Source organism: Rattus norvegicus, chromosome 4, assembly GCF_036323735.1.
Source record: "Rattus norvegicus strain BN/NHsdMcwi chromosome 4, GRCr8, whole genome shotgun sequence".
NCBI classification, from domain to species: Eukaryota; Metazoa; Chordata; class Mammalia; order Rodentia; family Muridae; genus Rattus; species Rattus norvegicus.
In genome coordinates this window covers 54,065,303-54,089,563 of record NC_086022.1, presented here as the reverse complement: position 1 = coordinate 54,089,563, position 24,261 = coordinate 54,065,303, and the positions used below count along the sequence as shown (strand labels likewise).

The 24,261-nt window shown below is 37.7% G+C and overlaps 1 protein-coding gene across 2 annotated transcripts in view; it reads left to right on the top strand.

Moving 5' to 3' along the window:
- Wasl (WASP like actin nucleation promoting factor) overlaps nt 1-24,261 on the top strand; it is a 48,573-nt gene that overhangs the window by 8,090 nt on the left and 16,222 nt on the right. For both annotated transcript variants that reach the window (XM_039108349.2, NM_001110365.1), the window contains 3 exon segments: nt 17,318-17,452; nt 20,293-20,379; nt 21,031-21,127. In XM_039108349.2, the coding sequence (XP_038964277.1) occupies nt 17,318-17,452; nt 20,293-20,379; nt 21,031-21,127 (319 nt within the window).

Sequence of the window (24,261 nt, the reverse complement as noted above, 5' to 3'; positions counted from 1 at the left end):
ATGTTATACTCATTTTGTCCTCTCCATTTACAAGGGCACCAATCATACAGTGCTTGGATCAGCCTTAATGACCTTATTTTAACTCGGTTATACTTGTAAAGGCCCCCTTCCCAAATAGGATTACCTTCAAAGGTGTGAGGGTTAGCATTTCAGTGTAACTTTCAAGAGGACACAATTTAGCTTGATATCAGTATGTATTTTGACTTTCAAAAGAAAGTTTCTGTAATAAACATTCAAATGTGTCCTCTCCAGTATTTATGTAGAGTAAGTTGTAAGAAATAAAGCTAGAACCACATAGGCAGACAACTGCCTAAATGTCCTGCAAACAGTTGTCACAAACTACCTTTCATCAGCAGGAGGGATTTTAGAAACGTCTCACTGGTGAAAGAACCTCTCTGCTGGATTTGTAGGTCTAGTGAAACTGAACAGCTTTCATATCTGTTGAGCATGCACATTCTTCTTAGGCTAGTTATTTTCTCTCAGTAATTTGGAAGAACTATTGATTGGTATTGGGTAGTAGTTCGTATCATACTGATTTTAGTAATTTGTTGTTTACCTTTTGCTAAAATTACCTTGATGCTAATGGTCATTGAATAAATATTAAATTTTCCTTTGAGTGTTACTGTAATCTTACATCTTTTTCTCCCTTCTGTTTCAAAAGCTTTATTTTCATTTAGTTCAAGGTTTGGGGGCTCGGGGGCTCCAGGAGACTTACAGAGTTATTTAGTGGCAGGAAAGACTCAGGCATCAGCTGGCTGCTGTAGCGCAGGAGCCTCTGGTAGGCTTCCAGGACTTCTGGTAGTACTTAAGGATGATGTACTTCTTAATCTTCCCCAGGGACAGCTGGGGCCTGGCCAGCCTCAGCTTCTCAAGCTCACCTCCGCATCCTGGAAGTGGCTCTTATGGAAGTTGTAGAAATGAGAGATCTTTAGGTCAAAACCCAGGTCACGAAGATCCAAGCCCTGGTTCAGGTTCTCTAGCACATTGGTTTTACTCCCACACAATCTTGAGAAGGCTTCTGTACCTCCTGAACAGCCTATCAGCTACTTTGCATCTTGTATAGACAATCCTTGAGCCCTCTTTTCTTCTCAGGAGTTTAGGAAGAAGTGATCCATCACATTGCCTGAAAGTGTAGCCTAGAGAGAAGCATCTGTAAGTATACTGAAGTTACAAAATACCCAGCAGTTTATTGTAAACTCCACCTCTGATTATAAGTGATCTGCAGTGTGGAAGATATCCACAACTAGATGCTGGTGACTGTTTCTGGGGTAGGCAAGAAGGTGCTGCTGGAGAGAGTGGAAGGTAGCTGAAAGTTTAAAAGGAGGGAGTCCCAAGTCTGTTCTGTAGAAACATTGTTGAAGCAAGACACAGATGTAGGGTCTTGGATGACCTGCCTTGTTATATCAGTATTTTTACTGAATATATTAACTAATTTATATTTCACCTTTTGAAAATGGTACTTTAAATTTGGGGGTTTTCAAGTGATCTTAAAGCTAACTATATTCTCTTCTGTTTCTTTCATTTGCTTGCTTGTCTATAGCGAGTGTAGCTTTACGGTAATGATGCAGCTCGATTAGAGTAAGGCTTTTATTACACTTCAGTGCTTCCTGTTACATTATTTTGCTTGTACTTAGTACCAAGTACTAAGTAGTCTCAGTAGAGAAGAGTATGCTCTTTTCACTAGAAAATAGTGGTTTGATTTACAGTGGCATTGGATTTTAGGTTAATTACAAAGAATTGATAACACTGAAGCTTCTTACTGGCTTTGCTTCCTGTTGCTGTGATAAAGGAAGACTTAACAAGAAGCAACTTAGGTAGAAAGATTTACTTTAGCTAACAATTTAGATTACAGTCCATCGTAGCAGGGAAGTCAAGTCAGCAGGTACTTAAGTCAGTCAATAGATCCACAGTCAAAATCAGAAAGAAATTAATGTATGCATACTAACTGCTCATATTGCTTTCTCTACCCTAATTCAGGACCCAAACCCAGACGTTAGTGCCACCTACTTTGAGGCTGGTTCTTCTCAGATCAATTAACATAACTAAGATTTTCCCAATAGCCATGTCCACAGGCCAGTCCAACTAGAAAACCCATCAGTTAGACGCTCTAGTTAGGTGATCATAGATTGTGCCAAAGTGATAGTTAAAATTCACGTTTCCTTTACAGTTTTGTAATTTTCTTAGGCAATAGACATTTCTTTAAGTACAAAAGTATTGCTCAGCCCTACTTGTTTAAATAATATTTAAACATGTGTGTGTGTACAAAGACACTTCACTGCCCAGAGTTAACAGAGCATTCTTCCTGGTTTTCCCGTGTGGATTAGGCTCCTCAGTGGCTTCACTCCCAGCCATTTTACCCATATTACAAATATGTATGTATATCTACATTCTAAAAGCAGGTGTATGAAAAACATATCTATCCCATGCTTTTTTAAGAGTATTTTTTATTATGTAGTCTTAAATGGATGAAAGCATACTAAAGTAACAGATTGACGTGTACCATGGCTATCAACAGACAACCATCTTGATTGTTCTGTATCTCCATTCACTCTGTCTATCATACAGTCATTCTGGTGAAAGACTGATCACTATTACTATCTTTTGAAACAATCAGCTTTTTAGAACAATCAGCTTTTAGTTTCATTGATTTTAGTTTCATTGATTGATCTTACTGTTTTGTTTTTTATTTTATTAATTTCTATTCTGGTCTTATAATTTCCTTGTGCTTACTTTGCATTTTCCAGGTTTTTCTATAATAGCAGTTATTGAACTAATTGATGCCTATACTCTTATTTTTTACAAAGTTGAGTATAGGGGTGGAAAGCTGGCTTATCAGTTAAGAGTATTTGCTACTCTTGGAGAAGACTTGGGTTCAATTCCCAGCACCCACATGGCAACGCACAGCTGCCTGTGCCTCTAGTTCTAGGGGATCTAGTACCCTCTTCTGACCTTGGGCTTCTAAAGCACATGGTATCCATACATACATTCAGGCAAGTACACATAGGATAACAAGTATTTTTTTTTAGTAAAAATTTATTGCTACATGTTTTCTTCTAAGTACTATATGGTAGGTTCTCACTTATGTTATAGTGTATCAAATTGGACCAATGGTGTTCAAGTCTGCTTTACCCTTGCTATTTTAAGGCTGCTTTATGTAATTTTTATTGCCTCAAATACTTTAGAACTATTAGGTATATCAGTATTTACAATTGTTATGTCATGTTGACTTGGCCCTTTTGGCATTGTGAAGTGACCTTTGGGACTCAGAATACTTTTCTCTAAAATCAGCTTTGTTTGAAATTAATATTACCACTGCAGCTTCCTTTAGCATGGACTTACAGTCTTCTCACGTTCTTCCTTAGTCTCGGTGTCTTTTTCCCTGCTGTGCATTTCTTGTAGGCATGCTAATAGCTGTCCTTAATATCTGAAAGAGTGAGTTTTTTCCCACAAATAATATTCATTTTTCTGACTACTTTTCATATTTTTCTGCTATTAGTTGTATTTTTGAGGAATCTATTAATGATGTTCCTTTGTATAGTTTGTTTAATGTTTTTGTGCTGGCTTTTGTTATTTATTGCTTGGGCATATAGTTTGTACTAGTTTGTCAACTTTGAAAAAATTTCAGACATTGTTTTAAGTGCCACCCTGCCCTCATGTATGTCAGTCACACGTGTGTTATCTCCAGTAATATTTCATCTGGCCTTGAACTCAAAGAGATCTACCTACCTCTGCCTCCCAAGTGCTGGAACTGAAGGTTTTTGCCCCCCACCCCCCACCTGCCTAACATGTCTAATCTAGTATATGGAATACAATATGATGTCCTTGTATTCTATTTTTCTGACTGGCTTTGCTGTCAGGTAGAGCTATGTTCCTTTTTTCTTTTCTTTTTTCTTTTTCTTTCTTTTTTTTTTCAATGCTTGGGAAATTTTAATTAATGCCAAGTATTCTAAAGTTTAACTACCTTTATATTTTTGATAATGTTTTTAAATATTTTATGTTGGTACACATTCACATATACTGTGTACATGTGCTATCACCCCCATATAAATTTGCTGCTGTCTTGGTTACTGTTCTTTTACTATGAAGAGACACCATAACCAAGGCAACTCATAAAAGAAAATATTTAATTGGTGCTTACAGTTTCAGAGGATGACTCTACGATCATCGTGGTGTAGAGCATGATGGCAGCAGCTGAGAGGCCACACCTTAACAGACAAGTAGAAGACAGAGAGAGGGAGAGAGATGGGGACTGGTGTGGGCCTTTGGAACCTCATACTCCACTCCCCAGTGACATAACTCCAACAAGCCACACCTAATCTTCCCACAGCAGTTCTACCAACTGGGGTCCTAGTATTCAAATATATGAGCCTATGGGGGCCTTCTTATTCACACCTCCACGGCTGCCACTATTTTCACTTATGTCAAAAGCTATAATCAGTTTAAAAGCTGTTGTCACTGAATAGGTTTATTTTACTAATCAAATTATTAACTCTTGGTACATCAATTTAAAAATATATTACATTTTCCATTTAGCATCCTTTGTATATATTTGAATTTCTGCCTGTCTTGGTTCCTTTTCCTTTTTAAAAATAAAAGCCACATTATTGAAAATAATTTACAAGTATAGCATATTATGTAGTTGTATTAATGTAGCTACTCAAACAAACTCTTGCCCAGATTCAGAGTCTATATATCTCAGCATTCGTTCCTTTTCTTGTGTCTGTAATCATAAGTGATTTACATAAGGAAAGGTTTATTTAGACTCACTCCATTAGGATGTAGTCCAGCATTGGAGGGGAAGTGTCATGGCAGCAGGACCTCAACGTTGATGGTCATGTTGCATTTTAACCAGAAAACAGTGCTGCATATGCTGCTGCTCATCTCTCTTTGTCCCTGTTAAATTGGAGACCCAGAGCTATAGAATTAAGGACGACTCCTGTGTTGAGGGGTGGATAACCTATCAGTTACCCTGATCTAGAAAATACTTCACAGGTATGCCTCGAGATAAGTTTCTGTGGAGAGTCTAAGTTTTTATATTTACTTACTTTGTGTGAGGGTTGGAGAGGGCACAGTGTGAGTGCCACAGTGGGTGTGGAGGTCAGAGGACAATCTGAGGGCGTCGGTTTATGCTTTGTACCATATGAGTCCCAGGGATGGAATTCAGGTCCTCAGGCTTGGCAGCCCAGGCCTTTAACCCACAGAGCCAGCTACAGCTCTACACAGCTCTCTGCAGAGATTCTAAATTCCAGCAAGTCGACAACCAAAATTCATGATCTCAATTACTTTCCTATTCTGAAGAACTTTTGGCATTTGGTAAATCAGTCTTACTAGTAGAAAATTCCCTTAATTTGTGTTTGAAAAATTATTTACCTTTGATAAAACAGTTTGCTGAATACAGAATTTTAGGTTGAGGAAGTTTTTCCTAACATTTTAAGTACTTCATTATTCTGAATGTTTGCATGATTTCTGAAGACAGTTCGTTGTAATTCTTGTCCTTATCCTAGAATGAGAGAACAGTTCTTCAATGAACTTGTCTTCAATATGTGCTTCAGGAACCCATTATTGGAATATATGGAGACGGGAATTAGCTCGTGCATGCACTCATGCACATTCTTACCAGAGGACTCATGTTAGTGTAGCATTTTATGCTGATTTTGGTAATGTTCCATAAGCTCTCAGCCCAACCTGTTCTTTCTAAAAACAAGCTTCTTCACAGAGTGCTAGGAAACAGCTGAAAGTAATCCAGAAAGTTATGCAATACGCAGCTGGGAGGTTTGGGAAAACTCTGATAGCAGTCAGGTGACTTACTTTAAAATTACTTTTCTTATTAAAAACAGTGCTCACTATTAAAGATTTACTATTGTAATGGCTATATAGTGCCTGGTAGCACTAACCATGCAGCTTTAGACAGTTCAAAGGTTATTAATTCAGTACGATGAGGTATGCTCTGAATTTCAAGAATGAGCACAGAAAGCATGCATCATGCTACATCATGACACCTTATTAATGCAGACATGCAGGAACTTTGCTTTATTTAAATAAAGTCATTTCACTTCTCTGTTTACATCATGACTACTTAAACATTTGAAGCCTCGTTTAGCTACCATGAACTGGGTGTACTCAGGCAGGTTGCAGAGTGAAGTCACCATCAAAGCCGTAACAACCTGGGACTCTTACACAGAAGTAGTGCTTATGTTTTTGTTCAGACCTTAACAGGCTTTGTTTTCTATGAATTACTAAAAGACAGCCCACACATACTCACTCTCAGATGACACACCCTGCAGGCACACTCATCCTTTCTTTTATGGACATTGTTTCATGTTGGTGAGCGTGTCATTACCGAAGGACATAATATGTGGACTGAATGCTTCCTGAGGGAAACATTAAGTCCATGCATTCCAACACAGGGTTGTGTTACAGGAAAGTGGCTTTTTTGATTTGGTCTTCTTATTTTGTTTCTGTTTTAGGGGTGTGGAGGTAGGGGTGGTGCTGATAGAAGTGGGAGATAGAAATCAGAAAAACAGGATCCCTGAGGTAAACTGACTGACTACACTGAGTCATTAAGCTCAGGGTTCAGCAGGTAACCCTGCCTCATTATAAACAGTAGAAAGGGATGAAGAAGGCACCCAACTGTTAGTGTCCATGTGCACACACATGCAAATGTGTATACTACATGCACATGTACAACATTTGTTAAAGTATAAGTAATAAAATGTAAAATACACAGATGACAAATGATATACTATGGAGCCATTACCTTCAAACTAAGCTTAAGGATATCTGATGGCTCAAGTAGAGTGTTTCTATCCAATTGTTTTCTTTTCTTGTCATTAAGGCTTTGTTTTGCCTGCTTCAACCTTTTTCACTCAGCATATTTTAATATTCATCTATTTTACTACCTCGGCTTTCATTCTTTGCTCAGTAATAGTCCATTGATAAATATCTTATGGTATGTTTGTTTATTCTCATATTTAAATCATCTGTGGTTTTGAGTGGGGTTGCTTACAATGTTTTTGGCTGTTACAGAGCTGCCATAATTATTTCACAGATTTTTTGTACATCTTTGTTTCTAATGAATACCTGAAAGAATTCCATTACCAAAGGGTGGACAAATATTTCTCTCTATAAAGAACTGTCAGCCAGAGGCCTTGCCAATTTTGGCCTTCCAGTGAAGTTCATCTGTTTTCTCTTCAACATTTGGTGTGGTCTGTGATTTGGTTGCTGGTAGTGAATATGGACTATGGAAGTGATTCTTACTTGTTCCTTCTTGAGGACTGCTGAAGTCGATGTGTACTGACCATTTGGGCGTTTTGTTTTTTATTCATTGGCTTGTCTGCTGTTTGTAATGCTTTCTAACCATTTGTGTGTGTGTGTGTGTGTGTGTGTGTGTGTGTGTGTGTGTGTGTGTGTGTATGGCAGCACTTAGAAATGTGCTTCTAACTTCTAACTTTGTCTCACCTAGGTTGTTCCAGTGATGTCTTGTCTTTTGGTTGGCTACTCATTTTAATAACATAAAGACTACTCTTCTTTTTAAAAAATGGCTTTTGATTTCTAGGATGTGTTGGCCTATGCTGAATTCACAGTGACAGCCTCTTAGAAGTTTAGTGGTTCTAAGTTTGTCTATTTAATTTTATTATTCACCTTTTTGTTTTCATACAGAGTGCAGAAAAGAGTCCTGTGGGGTGATTGTAGGAATCTTTCATTGCAGATATGTTTTTTTCTGTTTACTAATTGAGTAGGGCAGTTTATAAGGCTTTCCTTCATTGAGTTAGAGTACTTTCTTAGGGCTTTTTCTCTTGCTTAATGGATTTTATTTGTCCTGTTAATTTGTATTTTTAAATTTTTTGTTAGTATAATATTGATTTGATTATTGGATACTTATCCTAAATCTTAAAATAAGTTATGATAAGTCATTTTTTTCTATTTAAGGTTGTCTTAGCAATTCTAGGTGATTTGAACATTTGTCTAAATTTTAAAATTTGCCTCTCAGACTTTTTCAGAAATGGGTGGTTTGATCGCCATGATAATCTACTCATCAGTTGGGAATCACTATAACATTGTAGAGTCTTCTAGTTTATAAACATAATCTCTCAGTATCTACTTTTAAAATTGTTGATTGCTGCTGGAGATGACATTTTATTTAATATATAATATATAAATACACATATATACTGCATATACTGTATTGACTTCATATCCTTTAACCTAGCTAAGTTCTAGGGGCTATAGAGATGGCTTACTTACTGGTTAAGAGTGATTACAGCTCTTAAAGAGGAGCTAAGTTTGATTTCCAACACCAGGGGATTCAGTTCCCCTTTCTGGACTACAAAAATGCATATGCCCCCCCCAAACACACACACACTCCCCTAAAGTAATTAAGTGTAATAGGTTTTAGTAGACTATAATTTTAATCCACATAATCATGTCTTCTACGAAGAATGCAATTTTACTTCTTTATTTTCTAATCTTTGTGACTTTCATTTATTTTTCTTACTTGTATTATGGACTTGCAATAACAATACAGGTGGTACGAGTGCACACTTTCTTGGTATAAATGGACAAAGCAAGGTGTGTATGGTTTTTCCATCAAATTGAAAACTCCCTTTTGTCATGAGTAGCTATTAAATTTTGTCACATCATTCTCTTGTTTCTGAGATGACCGTACTAATTTTTTTCTTCATCCTGTTGTTAAGCCAACTTGTCTTCCTGGGTAAGTAAATTGTGTTTGATTATGATTAATATTTTGTGTTGGTACAGAATTGTGGGGTCCACTGTGAGGCAGTTTGGTTCTCAGGTCCACGTCCTTTAGTTGGTACTTCTATCAAGGACTGAGCAGATTAGTAAACATGATTTAATTTCTTCTTGTTTAAACCAGTTTTTTCTAGTGCTAATAATTAAGAAGCACAAGTAAGTTTCTCAGCACATCTTGATATAAGTTCTAATCTTGTTACAAATTCCATTCTAAATAGTTGTTAATAGTTTTATTTGGAATTCTGTAGAGAAAAATATCTTAAGGTATTTCAGAGAAGTAGTTTCATTTCTGTTTTAGAAATACTAAAAGTAAATAAAAAGCAGGGCTTCATAAGTGTAAAATGGGTGTAAGCCTCACCTTCTGCATCTGCACATTCTGCGCCTCTACCAGGGCAGGGCTCCTCCATGGCAGTGCACTCGCCTAGCAGGCCTGAGACCTTATGTTCAATACCTAACACCTCAGGGAGTGGGGAAAGGGGGACGAGGGCAGGTTACATGGTTTCCTTTTAACTCATTTCCTTCCTTTACACCCATTTTATCAAATAAAAAACCGGTTGCATTTTTTAACATGAATTTGTATATTAATACATATCAGGCAAGAGAAATTCATGAAGCAGAATAAACTGGAGGCAGAAGGGGCTATTATAATATCTCTGGCAAAAAGAAGTGTAAATTTCAGGTCTTGTTGCTACAGTGTCATACTCCTTACGGGAGAATTGCAATCTCCTCCTCATCCCCTTTTAGAAAATAGCAGAACAGCAAATACTTTCTGTGTTGATACAGAGCAGGGCTGTGGGTTCCATCCTGCGGCAATTTGAATATCAAAGCTACTCCCTTCTGTGACAACAAGCATATTATTAAACATGTTTGATTTCCTCTTGTATGAAGCTTGATTTTTCTAGACCTGCTCGCTAAATAGAAAATGCAAGTAAAGTTAAGCAGCATATATAGAAGGTGGAACGACATATTGTTGAGCACTGGTTTCTTTCAAGAGTTCAATGAGTGTACTTTAGAATGTCTTTAAGAACTGTAGTCTTAGCTAAAGTATTTTAAAAAAAAACACACACAAATAATGAAACTGACTTTGACTGGCTTAATCAAAAAGGAATTTATTGACCACAACAGGGTCTAATGGAATCCAAAACAAAGTAACAGCAAATCTTGAGCCACAGCAGGAGGCTGGGATACTCTGAACAAAACCGTAGGAATCAGTGGAACCTTGCTCAGCTCTCCCATGATTGTTCATTGCTGTCATAAACCATTGCTACTAGAATTAAGAAGTTACTGGGAGCTGATCTGAGTTGAAAGAAAGAAAAGAAGCGAAGAACGCAAGCCCTTACCTTTATTCGGGACCATTAAAGGTTGTCTTTCTGTGGTTATTTGCTCTCAGATTAACATTACTTCTCTATGTCCTTCCACTTGGACTTTCTGTGGAAGTCCAACAAATTAAACATGGTTATAGATATATGTAGGTACCTGTCTGTGGCTATATTTAAGGGCTTGAATAATAGAGAGTTACAAAACATAGAATGGCAAATAAAGGCAGAACTTAAAGCCAATTACTTTTACCTTTACCTATTCTGGTTAATCACGTTTACGAGTTGAAAAGACTTGGCCATCATTATAGATAGGCCTTTTTACCTACAGTAGACAAAGCTTGCTTATAACTTTAGTCTCTGTGGCTACCTAGCATGGTATTAAGCTATCCTTTTAATTTCTAAGCATGTGGCTCAAATGCTACTTAACTTTTTCCTAGATTGTAGTTTGTCAGTAAGATGATCTTTTCTTTTGCAAGACTAATACCATGATGTGACTTGAATAGGTCATTAAGTTTTCAAACTCTAAACATTTGATTCAAAAGCAAAATTTCTATGTAAAAATTAACAAAAGTTTTTCTATTAGTCTGCATTTCCCAGCTGTTCTTCCCTCTTTAAACCAATCACACACAAAAGGACTAGGATGTGGCACTGGTGACTAGTTTTACCTTCATGCTTGCTTAGGGCAAATGCATAGAACTTTCTTCATCCTTTGCACATGTGTTAATATACTCTTGCCTTTCATTTTACATCTTGTTTGACTCACATAACCTTTGTCATTACTTAAAAAGCATCTTTCCTTCCCTTTCTTTAAAACCACGTATAATACCGTTATCCTGCTAAACTGGTTTGTTTAATGGATTAAGCAAAAAAATTTTTTTAGTTATAGTGAAAATTTCAGTTATATATAATTTTGGATAATTTTGAGGTTGAAAGGTTTAAATTAGTGTAGGAATATTAAATCCCTAATGATTTTGCTAAAAGCATTTCTTTTCTAACATGGGTTACCCTTTATTTACATTTGCTTAAATAGACCAAATACTTGGTGTTGAGAGTTATTTCATTAAGTGTGATTTGGAAAATGGATTTAGTTCATTTTACCTAGATAAAAAAATTCTCATTTTCTAATTGCATCCTTTTTGTTTTAAGGCAGTGTAAGTGTCTTTTGTGTCCTGAAGTTTTAGTTTGGAGGGACTCCCCTCAAGAAAATGTATCAACGTTAAATATATTAAATATTTATTTACCAAAATTCAGACTCATAATGTTATAATACCTTGCTGCTCTTATTAAGTGGACGTGTATTGTGTACTTGATAACATGTATGATGAGATGATAGGAGCACTTTGATTCTGGCATCCTGCAATAATCAGATCTTTCCAGCATCCACCATGCCTGCCTCTCACCTTGTTGTCCCAAACTACTGTGCCCACAGGGAGTACATGGGAAAAGCAATAGTAGTTACCTCCACTACCACCCCACCTCCACCCCCACCCTCCCCTCAAGGCCTTGGTATCAGGATTTAAATTCTAACTGGTAATGTTAACCTTCGGTGAGCTGAGTTGGAAACCCTTGGAGACCACCTTTATTTCCTGAAATTTCCAATCCAAACTTGAGGCTTTACCATAATCCAACAAACCTGCCTTAGAGCACTTAGTTCCCAGATAAAAGACAGCATTGGATCTGAGCAGATATCAACCCTCTATGGCTATTTTGTCTACTTCCTTGTAAATAACCCCGAAATAAGACTTGCCATGTTCCATCTGGGCCATTCTTCTGTTTGCCAGCTCTCATGGTCATGTTTCCATGATTCATCTACCCCATGGTGCCTTCTCTCAACCTCTTTTCCCCCTCTGGTCTCTGTGTCAGACCCAGCTCTAGGCTGTAGGCATCTTTATTCAACCAATAGTTTTAAATGAAGGAGCAAGGTTGCATAGCATCACTTGGTATATGTGAGAATCCCCTAGTCCCTAGGGGCAACCGGGCTTTACACGTGCTCCACTATGTTCATAGCAGCCTTATTTATAATAGCCAGAAGCTGGAAAGAACCCAGATGCCCTTCAACAGAGGAATGCATATAGAAAATGTGGTACATTTATACAATGGAATATTACTCAGCTATCAAAAACAATGACTTTATGAAATTCGTAGGCAAATGGATGGAACTGGAAAATATCATCCTGAGTGAGGTAACCCAGTCACAGAAAAACACACATGGTATGCACTCATTGATAAGTGGCTATTAGCCCAAATGCTCGAATTACCCTAGATGCACAGAACACATGAAAATCAAGAAGGATGACCAAAATGTGAATGCTTCACTCCTTCTTTAAAAGGGGAACAAGAATACCCTTGGGAGGGGAGAAGGAGGCAAAGTTTAGAACAGAGGCTGAAGGAGCACCCATTCAGAGCCTGCCCCACATGTGGCCCATACATATACAGCCACCAAACTAGATAAGATGGATGAAGCAAAGAAGTGCAGACCGACAGGAACCGGATGTAGATCTCTCCTGAGAGACACAGCCAGAATACGGCAAACACATAGGCGAATGCCAGCAGCAAACCACTGAACTGAGAATGGAACCCCAGTTGAGGGATTCAGAGAAAGGACTGAAAGAGCTGAAGGGGATCCCATATGAACAATAATGCCAATCAACCAGAGCTTCCAGGGACTAAGCCACTACCCAAAGACTATACATGAACTGACCCTGGCTCCAACCTCAGAGGTAGCAATGAATAGCCCAGTAAGAGCACCAGTGGAAGGGGAAGCCCTTGGTCCTGCCAAGACTGGACCCCCAGTGAATATGATTGTTGGGGGAGGGCAGTAAGGGGAGGAGGATGGGGAGGGGAACACCCATAGAGAAGGGGAGTGGGAGAGGTTAGGGGGATGTTGGCATGGAAACCGGGAAAGGGAATAACATTTGAAATGTAAATAATAAATACCCAATTTAATACCGATGGAAAAAAAAGAATAGAATTACAACACATACAAAAAGACCAAACCTCAACAGTACCCCTCTACGTGTGTCTAAGATGACTGACTCTAGTGTAAACCCAGGAGACAACAGCAAGCCTTGCCATTGGTAGTTGACAGTGACTCTTATTGTGGGTGCAGGTAATTTAAAAGTCTTAAAGGTGATGTGCAATTTGTTATAAATTTGCATTTTCAGAACCTCCTGAGACTTGAGTAAGGGTTGTAACTTTTCAGTGATCACACTCTATATAATAGCATACTGCTATCAGTGAGGCTTTTTGTCTATAAAGTGTTTCTTTAGAAATGTCTTCTCACTTCAGATTTGTTCTGGTAATGGTAGTAAGGCCAAGGCCTGAAGTTCTTGTGATTTATTGCAAATTGAAAGTACATGTCTGTTATAAGCAAGATAGAGAAAAAAAGCTAGAACTATTTGTTAGAGGTGATAGGTTTTCTAGTAGAAGCGGTCTTCAGTGTCCCTTACCCATTGCTGCAAACAAGCCACCTACTTCTTCATGACTTGAAACCATGCCAGTTGATTTCTCACCATTTGGCAAATGAGCTCATCTTTGATGGCACCTAGTTTTCTTTGATCCCAGGTTTTTAGAGCAACTCTGCCTTCCAGGAAAACAGATCACAATTTCCAAACATTTGTGCCCAAAGTACCCAAGCACCTTCCTCTTCTGTCCCCTGATCCATTTATTTACATCTTTTAGGTGAAACAGTACTTTGGGAAACCCTTCCTTTTATAGTTAGGTTTTTATGTTTTTCTTGCACAACCACATTTTTCCTCTGTAACAGTTACAGTGTTCTTAGACTACATGTTCACAAGGATTACGTCTGTGCAGTTTGCTTCTGTTTTCAACTCCATTTGGAATACTTAACCACTATCCTGCATATGTAGTAGATACTTAATTAGCAAACACTTGGTATATCAGTATTCTTCCATAGTAGTTTTACATAGCTGATATGCAGTGATGGAGTGGTTGAAGATCATTTAGTGGCTGTTTCGTCTGGCTCCGTTTTCGTCACTGAGATTCATTCATTGTCAGTTTTGCTTTTCCTCTCCCACCGCAGCTTCGTCTTCACTTTTGTTGCTCTTGCTGCTTTTATGTTCTAAGTTTCCAGATTCTATTTTGAGGTCGATGTTAAACAAAATGTAGTGTCTACTTTAAAACCTCTCCACTGAGATTGATCACTTTATAAGAATTCAACCACCTCTTTTGTATTTGCTTAGTTTTCGGCTTCTTTTTGTATTCTATGGGGTAGTATTTCATTCCCGGTAATGATGAGTTTACTTCATGTGTAGTTGTGGAGCATAGTATCAGTATCAAAATCAGAACATGCTATTTTTAATTAAATATGTCTAGGTTTACGTACAGAGTATGGCTAGACTATAAGTATGGGTTTGCAAATATATTTCAGGTGCTATGGAAAATTACAGTCTTTTACCGGATACAAAATCCCTGTGGGAAGTTATTCTATCTTGGAGTAAGACCTGCAATATAACAGAGGAGTAGATACATAGGGAAGTTGTAGAGAAAGAGCTGTGATTGCAGCCTGCAGAGCCAGCCCAGGAAGGGCAGTGGGAAGAAAATCTCCTCACTTCCTGGGTCCACCTCTCCTCCTCTTTGTTTCTGACATGAAAGTTCTCAGCAGGAAGACTTCGCTGACTTAACTCAGTACTGAGTTATCTGGAATACATAAGGCTCCAATGGTTGGGTTCTGTAAACATGGTTGTAGTGCATGTGTCTCCTGCTTAACAGATTCATAATCACCTTTCTTAGATTATTAAGACTTGAATGTCTATCCCAAAGTACTAGTCCCTAGGTTGTTTTTCATTAATAACCTTGATCGTGAAAGATAAGCAGGAGAGTTGATTACCTTCAATTACCTTAAAAACATGGAAGGAATCGTACAGATTTAATTAAAGTGCTGTTAATCTAATTCAAGGGATACTTGCTTTATTTTATTACCTGGAATTTATATATTAAATATATTGTACGTGCTAGCATATGTGGTTATTATGAATAAATGAGGAAAGGTTTTATAAAATGCTATAATGTACCATTTTAAGTTTTGACAGCTTGAAGTAGAAAATGGAGTGGATAAATTTATACTGATAGCAAATTTTTGAAAATATTTCTGAAAATTGCTTATTGTTGGGTTTTTCTTAGAGAGTGTGTGTGTGTGTGTGTGTGTGTGAGAGAGAGAGAGAGAGAGAGAGAGAGAGAGAGAGAGAGAGAGAGAGAGACTATGTGGAAAATTAAAGCCTTGAGTCTTCATTGCATATGTTTTAAATTTTTTGTCAGTATTTAAACTTTTGCTTTTATTGTCTTTGCATTTGCATACATATCCCGATGTTCTATAGTCTTTGTATTGATGCTTTACAAAGGGGCTTCTGCCAATAGAATTTCAGCTTCTAGAAAGAAAGAAAAGAAAGAAAGAAAGAAAGAAAGAAAGAAAGAAAGAAAGAAAGAAAGAAAGAAAGAAAGGAAGAAAGGAAGAAAGGAAGAAAGAAAGAAAGAAAGAAAGGTTTTAGTAAGATAAATAGAAAGATTGTCGGGTGTCTTGGTATCTTGTGGCTTGATTGTTTTTTTGGTTTTTGTTTTTCTCTTCAGAAATATATCTGGGCAGCACTGCATCAAAGATCTTTAATCTCTAAAGTTTCACTAATATACAAATTCTAGTGGCTTTTGCCCCCTTCCCCCACTGAGTGGTATTTGATGCTGTCTTTCTTTCTTTGTTGAAGTTTTCTTTAATGAGGATGCAAGTGGTTCTCACTCTTCATAATGCTGCAGTTCTTTAATACAGTTTTTTATGTTGCGGTGACCCCCAACCATAAAATAATTTAGTTGTTGCTTCATAATTGTAATTTTGCTATTCAGTAAATAGTAATGTAAATATCGGATGTGCAAGATATGTAAAATGTGACGTGCAGAAGGGTCATGCTGCAGGTTGAGAACTGGTATAGAGGCAGGCAGGCGTGTGCTCACATGCTCACATTCTTCACTGTCACGTGTACACTGGCGTCCCAGCGAACATGCTGTTCACTTTCAAGGCTGTCTTCATAATCTTTAATGATGTTTCCTGTGGAGATCTCCCAGTTCTCTACATGAAGCTTAGGTGAGTTTTTTTAGTTAAAAATACAGCATTGAACATGGTAACCTAGAATGTCTATATAAACTTGTAGTCTACTGATCTTACATTCCTGATTTTGACATAATTAAAGATTTATTTATATAATAGTTAAAAGAAGTTCTTTTGCTAGAAAGAAGTTTCCAGATGTAATTACATGGTACCAATATAATATACCTCCAAGTCTGCTGCTTTATACAGTGCCCATTTTTTATTGAACTTACACATCATAGTTACTTAATCTGATCCTACTTGCGATCATTTAGATTGTATGTGTTTAAAATCTCAGGATTCATGAAGTGGAAGGGAACTGGTAGAAAGAAAAGGATCATTTGGGAGGGAGAACAAGAAAGGGTTATGGGAAGTACATATTATCAAAGTACATTTTGTGCCTTATGAAAATGTTATAATGGAACCCACTACTATGTAATTAAACTGGGAAATGACTCATGAAATAATTTACTTTAATATTTACATTTAAAAATAATTATTTTCATAGCTGGTTCTGTATTTTGGTTTAGGAATGAGGTTAGTGGTCTAGAAGCTATTGTTGTTATTTTCAGATTTGTTAGTGCCGTCTCTGTATGTGAGTGCCACTTTAAGAGAAATAAGTAGCTACCTTCAGAACTTTAACATTAAAAACTGTCCTATTGTTTTATAGAAGTCGGCTTTTCCTGATAGGATTGTCCCACCATTTAAATGTCCATGCCCTCAAAATGCAATATAATTAAGGGGATGTGAGAATATATTATATAATATAGTATAATATTGCATATTTTAGCTTTCTCACTTAGAGTTTATCTATCTGATTCATCATTTGTCTGCCTTAGTGTTGTGATTCTTGAGTGTATTGTGAGGTTAAAATGGCAGTAACGATGATTACATGGGCTTGGTATTGTAAGTGCATATTTCTAGATAACAGTTTAAGAATCAATAAATGTAACTTTTCAGTAATTATTGGTATGGGTATTAAATTAGTTATAACTTCAAAAAGAAGTGACTTAAGATAATTAGTGTTCCCTTTCTGGAAACTAGCACAGTTGGGTGGTCCAGCCTTAGTGCTTCAGAGGGTTGTAGTCAGGATGTCCACAGGGGCTGTGAGCATTGTTTGGAAGTTAATGGCTGTTCACTTGGTCTTTTGCAGACTATGTCTTCAGCAGTGGTGCAGTTATATGCAGCTGATCGGAACTGTATGTGGTCAAAGAAGTGCAGTGGTGTTGCTTGTCTTGTTAAGGACAATCCTCAGAGATCTTATTTTTTAAGAATATTTGACATTAAGGTAAGTTTTGTTTTCATTTCATTTTAACATTTTTGGTGGTTAAGTTGTTGTCTGCCTTGGTTATAGTTTAGTGTAGATGTTCTGATTGTCCTGTGTGTGTTTACATTGGTATCATTAGAAGAGTGAGGTTTGTTGTTGATACCTAAATATGGATATTGGAACAGAGTTGGAGCCCAGATAAGAATATTGAGACATTCTCTTACCTAAAGTCATCTGCTTTTAGACACAGTTTTTTGTTTTTTCTTTGACATTTTTTAATATTCAACATGATACTATATGCATTGCTCGCAAATCTAAATCTTAGCAGTGTTTCCTTTGAGTCGGGTCAGAAAAGAACATAGAATATGAAGAAGTATCTGCGAACTTGACAGGTTTTGCTTATGTTAGGCTAAAAGGTGAGTTTTTTTTGTTATATTGGTTTTAGGGTTTTTGTTTGTTTGTTTGTTTTGTTTTTTTCTGACTTCATGAGACAGGGTTTCTCTGTGTAGCCCTGGCTGTCTTGGAACTCCCTTTGTAGACCAGCTGGCCTTGAATTTACAAAAATCCACTTGCCAATTCCTCCAGAGGGTTGGGATTAAAGGTGTGCATCACTGCCCAGCTAAACTTGGTTTATCTGTCTGTCTGTCTGTCTGTCTGTCTGTCTTTCTCTCTTTTTCTCTCTTTCTTTCTCTCTTTCTTTCTCTCTTTCTTCCTTTCTTCCTTTCTTTCTTCCTTTCTTTCACTTTATCTTTTACTTACTCACTACATCCAGCTCACTGCCCCCTCTCACAGCCCTTCCCCCCCCTCCCCCTTTCCTCTGTGTAGGTGGGGGACCCCCTGGGTATCTCTCCACCCTGGTGCTTGAAGCAAGGTTAGGCTGGGTTTCTTTCAGGGTAGAGTGACCTTATCTTTTCAAATGAAATGATCACATCCTGCAGACACAGTTTTAAAAGGAAAAAAGATCCTGAAACAAACCTTTAGTTTTGCATAACTTTTATTACACATTGTTACTTTATTACACAGTGTTACTTTATTACACATTGTTGGTTTGTTTATTACTGTTCTTACTATACCTCAAGCATACATTAAACTTTATTGTAAATATTTTTCTACAGGGAAAGCTGTAGATAGGTTCCAGGTATCAGTGGAATGCCTTCGATTGTGTACCTCTGATAAACGTGGCCTGCACTAGTGATGTATTTTTTCTTCTCACTGCATCAAATATAATAGCACTTTTTACTTAGGCCTTTTGTCTTGGACTTTCCTCACAGCCTCTTATTCATCTTGCTCATAAGTTAGTCCTTTCAGGGAACAGCAAATATTTTAGCTTTGTATACACTGTTACTTATAAAGTGATCATTTTGCTAAAGGGAAGTCTCTGTGCCTGTAAAAATACTAAACCTCCTCCATAGTTAGTACGTAAATGTGGCAATAAGTAGAATAGGACAAAAATAAATCGGCAAATAAAACCTGACATTGAGCCTGCGCACTGCTACTGTGTGGTACTTCTCTGGATCCTAACTTGTTTACCTCTTAGAAAGCATTGCATTGAATGTGGAATTTAAGTTATGGTACTTTAGTTAATGCTTCTTAAAATCTGTGACTCCTAACACACAGCTGAGAGATGTGGCATGTTCCCATCACCAGCACTGACTGACTGTGACAGTCCTTTTAGGGAAGAAAGAATATGGTGCATAGTCTGAAAGAGAACCTGCAAGTAGCTTTGTATTTCAACAATTGTATCAGCAGTAAGACGCACTCTTCCACAACAGAGTAACTATACCACTGCACTAAAAAGAGAGATGCCCACGGTAGCAGTCATACATGAATTTATAGCAGATTTTTTTTGGTTCTTTCTTTTTATTAAATTATACTTTATCCACTTATTAGAGTTTATCAAAGAACTTCCAGAAAGATTTAATCTCCATTCTTTAGGGACTGTTCATTTACAGAGTAGGACACTATGTCATAATCACAGTTGTGGGCCGCATGCTTTTTTCCAAGTGATGCATCCATTGCCTGCTGCCTTCATGGTTTCTTCTCCTTGGCCTCAAGTAGGGCAGGTCTTGCAACCTCCAAACCTAGCGCTCTTCTCAATGAGCAGTGATGTGTGTTTATGAGCAAAGCTCCTCAGTGCTGGCAACCTCAGCTGTTGATTTTTCATATTTTAAATTTGTGATGTAGTTGGAGTTTTGGGTTTCAAATCGGCAGTGATTACATTTTTCTCACTATTTAATTCTGATTGGAGGTAGCCATTGCTTACTAATTATAATTACCCACCTTTGGCATGAAGAATAAGTAGATTTCTTACATTGTGTCTGTAGATATGGTAGTATGTAGAACTCTCATCTCTTGGTTAAATTTGTTATGTTTCAATCACCTGTCTTGCTGCTGCATGGTTGATAGTACTTGAACTAGTGTCTCCTTAGGCCACTCTGCAGAGGTCTAGAATTCAGAGTATTACCGAACAGCCCAGAGACAGTGTATTGGATTATTCTGCATCTGTAATTGAGGAAAAGGGTAACAGTATTACTGTGACATTTGGTAGAACATGACCGAAAGCTTAGCTAACGGAGTTACACAGTGGAGCATCTATCTCACTTGCCTAGAGTGATGTCCCTATTCCAGTGAGCCTAGTTCTGTACTCTGCTAAGTGCTGTACTTGGAAATGCTTGCCCTGCTGAATGAAACCACTTATAAACAGGTTCCATTTAGTTACTGTATTGTGTATGTTATATGTATATGACAAATATATGTTCCTAAAAGTCTTTGTTTATAAAAACAGTCCCTTTAAGGAGTTGTCTCCTTTTTAATCCTAGAAGAATTTTTTTAGTAGATTTTAACTTTTTTTCTTTTTCTAGGATGGGAAATTACTGTGGGAACAAGAGCTATACAATAACTTTGTATATAATAGTCCTAGAGGATATTTTCATACCTTTGCTGGAGATGTAAGTCCTATTTTCTTTTTATCTTGGTAATTTTCCTATTGGCTGCTGTCTTAATTACTTTTCTGTTGCTGTGAAGAAATAGCACAGGTAAGGCAACTTACAGAGGAAAGGATTTCTTTGGAGCTAACAGTTTGAGAGGGTGAGTCTGTGACCATCATGACAATAATCACAGCTACAGTGAACTCAGGAGCAGTAACTGAGAGCTTACCTCTAATCCACAAGCATGGGGCAAAAAGAGCTGACTGGGAATGAGTCCAGTTTTTGGAACCTCAGGGCCCACCCACAGTGTGCCTAACAGTCCAGTTAGGCCACATTTCAACTGGGAACTAGGCAGTGAAGCCAGTGACCTTACAGGGGCCATTTTCATTCAAACCACCACAGTTGCCTTTGTTCAATCTATGTTGTTTATAAAGTTCTGTTGAAACCAAATGTAATTTTTTTGCTGAAGACAAAGTATTTAGTTGTTAAGTTTTTGCCAAGTAAGGAAGCTTTTCTGATAGTCTTACTTTACCTTTTCTGAGCTTTTTGCCTTGAAGTTACTTAAAATGTAACTTTGCTCCTTGTGTGCTTCCATGGATTGTCATTATTTTTGGTTTATAAAGCTAAGTTCATGAACTTTCTTGTTTGTTCTTTTTGATGGAAATACTTCAGACTTGTCAAGTAGCTCTTAATTTTGCCAATGAAGAAGAAGCAAAAAAGTTCCGAAAAGCAGTTACAGACCTGTTGGGTCGACGACAAAGGAAATCTGGTAAATACCTCCTTGCTTTTCCTTTTGCATTGTGTACATCACATGAACCAGCAAACTAGTTATCAGGCAGATGTGATTCTCAAAGTCAAATCGTGGTCCAAACTGGCAGCCTGGGTTCTGCTGAGGTGGCTTCCCAGACTGGGAGCAAGGCTCATGCAGAGTGCGCTCGCTGACCAAAGTCAGAAAAGCTGCTATAAAACATTGGATCCTTCTGACCAAGTCAGAAATCCTGTTTAAAAAAATTATTGAAGAAGAACTGTTTTCACTCTTCGACATCTTCAGATAATTCAGCTCTCACTAGAGAAAATTCTAAAGAGCTGCTATTGCTTTCTGCCAGCACATCTCATGCAAGCCAAAATCGGTTTTCTGTTTACATATCAATGAAGTTATTTATTCTAGGTTCCCTTTTGATTATTCTATGAATCTGTATCCCATGACCTCCCACCCCACCCCCAGCCCTTTGATTCTTAGGAGACAGCAAGCATATACTTTTTTCTTAACATTGCAAAAAAATTTAGAGGCCCTGTCCCAAAATTACCATTTCCACCATGACTGAGTATAACCTTGCTCTATCCCAAGCTGACCTTGAACTTAGGAATCTTCCTGCATTGGCATCTGCCTGTCTGTACCTTTCTGACAAGCTGGCTCATAGCATACATAGCACTTGTTCCTTTAGATTCTTAAAGCACCTCATAATTCATATTGCATTTTTTGCATAGTTGAGAAATTACATATTTTGTAACTCATGTATTTAGAGCTCTTTCCCATAGCCGTAAGGGCTGTCCAGAAGGTCCCAGCCTGTATCATTTTGCTGAGACATTAACTACATCCTCAACTCCTGGACTCATGCTCTTACTAACCTTTATGGCATCATTAATGTTTACAGGAAGGACATTCCTCGGGGCGGGAAAGAGTCCTCCACTGCTAGAACTGGTTCCAGAAAACCTGTACATTATCACACAAACAAGCCTTATGCTCAAAGCAGCCATCGATAGTCATGGAGGCTCACCCCTGTCCCAGGAGCAGGAGCCATCTCACTCTGTCCCAGCCAAGGCCACACTGGTTCAGCATGTTACTGTGTGAACTGTGGGCATCTGGCTTTATCATCCATATGCATACAGGCAATGGCTAGTGTTTGTCCCGGCACAGTTAGTGTTGTGGCAAAGCTCATATAGCCTGAATAGTTATTGTCTGGCTTTCTCTACAACAAATTTCCATGGTACCTACTTCAAAAGAAATATTTTAATTTCAGTAACCTTTTTTACAAATAAAATTTTATGTTCAGCCACTCCTAAATTTGCATTAATGGCATTCAAAAAACATATTTAAGTATATTTTGCAGTTTTAGTCTTTTTTAAATTATTACAAGAAAAAATAATTATTTAATATTGCCAAATACTCAGTGTTCAAATATCCCAGTATATTATCAGTATGTTTTTTAAACTTTTTATTGTTGTGAATTTCACATCATGTACCCCAATCCCACACATCTCTCTGTCTATCCAAAGCTGTTCTCTACCCTTGCAACCTCCCCCCAGATGAAAACAAAGACTAAAAAACAAAATGAAACAAAACAAAACAAAATCTCATCACAGAGAGTGCAGCACGTCACACAGATACCCTTTGGTCCAAACAGCTTTCCTTGCAAGTGTTCATTGCAGTGAGTCGTTGTTCTGGTCTGAGGCCTGTGGCTCCTATGTGTGCTCTTAATACTGGATCCTCACTGGGACTTCTTCTCTTCCCCGTCTCCTCTTCCCTTTCTTCCTGTCCCTCTCCTTCTCCTCCCTCCCCCTTCCCCTCCCCCTCTTCCTTTCCCTCCCTTTCTTTGCCACCTGCAAAGCTTTTTCATGAAATCTGGAATCCTAACTCTAGACTTCACACTTGCCAGGCAAGCACCATTATGTACTGTGTTGTCTCTCTGAGTCTCTAGAGTTGGATTTAGTGACATTTTGTGATGAGTATCTAGTGGACCTTTGTGAAATGCTTTAGTCAGAATAACTGACATTTTTGAAGTAGAGGAATTGTCCTGCATATAGTGGCTGTCTAAACTTTTAATTGTTTCAGCTGCACAGAGAACATGGCCTTAAGGGTACAGCTGAGTTGGTCACTGTTGGCTGGCTCTTCATACCTTGTCTCCTCCTTTTTTTACCTTAGTCACAGGGTTCTAGCTAGTAAACAACTGATGTGTTTTCTTTTTCTCACTATATACCATTTGTAACCTTTTATCTCTCTAAGGCTGTCTCTTTAGTCTTACTGGTTGCACATTTTTGAAGTAGTTCTGGGATACAGTTATAGATTTAATTGTCCTAAGTAATGCGCTTGCAGTTCACTAAGTTATATGTCCTCTTCAGTATGTGTTAGGATTTGAACACTACTCCTTGTTGCAGTATGAGTCGTCCTATGATACTAAGACATCCCACCCTCCACATATTAACACTGTTTTGTTAATAGCGCTCTGCAAATGTCTCACAGGAGTCGCAGACTCTTTGTTACTCAGCCAAACCGTTCTGATTTGTTTCACTTAAATGCTTCTAACTCAGGTTATTGTCTGCAGAAATTGCTCTAGAAACTTACCTTTTATTTATCTAAGCATATTTTATATTTAAGTAATAACCATTTTGCATGCAGAGATTAATGTCACTATGAAAACTAAATATTAACAGTATAGAAATTACTCCATTAGATGATCAGATTTGTTGCTTCATCTGATCATGAGATGGAATATTATGTCTATATATTCCGTTAGTAAGGACTTTTAATTTAGCCACCAATTGAGCATTACTGATGGGGTTTGTTATTTATGAGCTCATTTTTTTATTACACTAGTCACTGATATTTCTTATAATGTCAGAAAAGTTTATATTAGAAAAATATGTAGAAATTATATTTGTTTAAAATTCTTTAACCCAGTAGGTCATGGTTGTGCATGCCTATAACCTGAGCACTTAGGAGGCAGTTGCAGAATTGTATATGGATATAAAGGTCAGCCTGACCAACATAGAATTTCTATGTCAGCCAGTGCCACCTAGCAAGACCTGCCTCCAACAAACAAAAAGTTGAAGGGGGTGGGGGGGGGCCTTTGTCTTTTGCATTAATTTGGCAATTTCACTTTCGATCCTGTGTGTGCGTGTGTG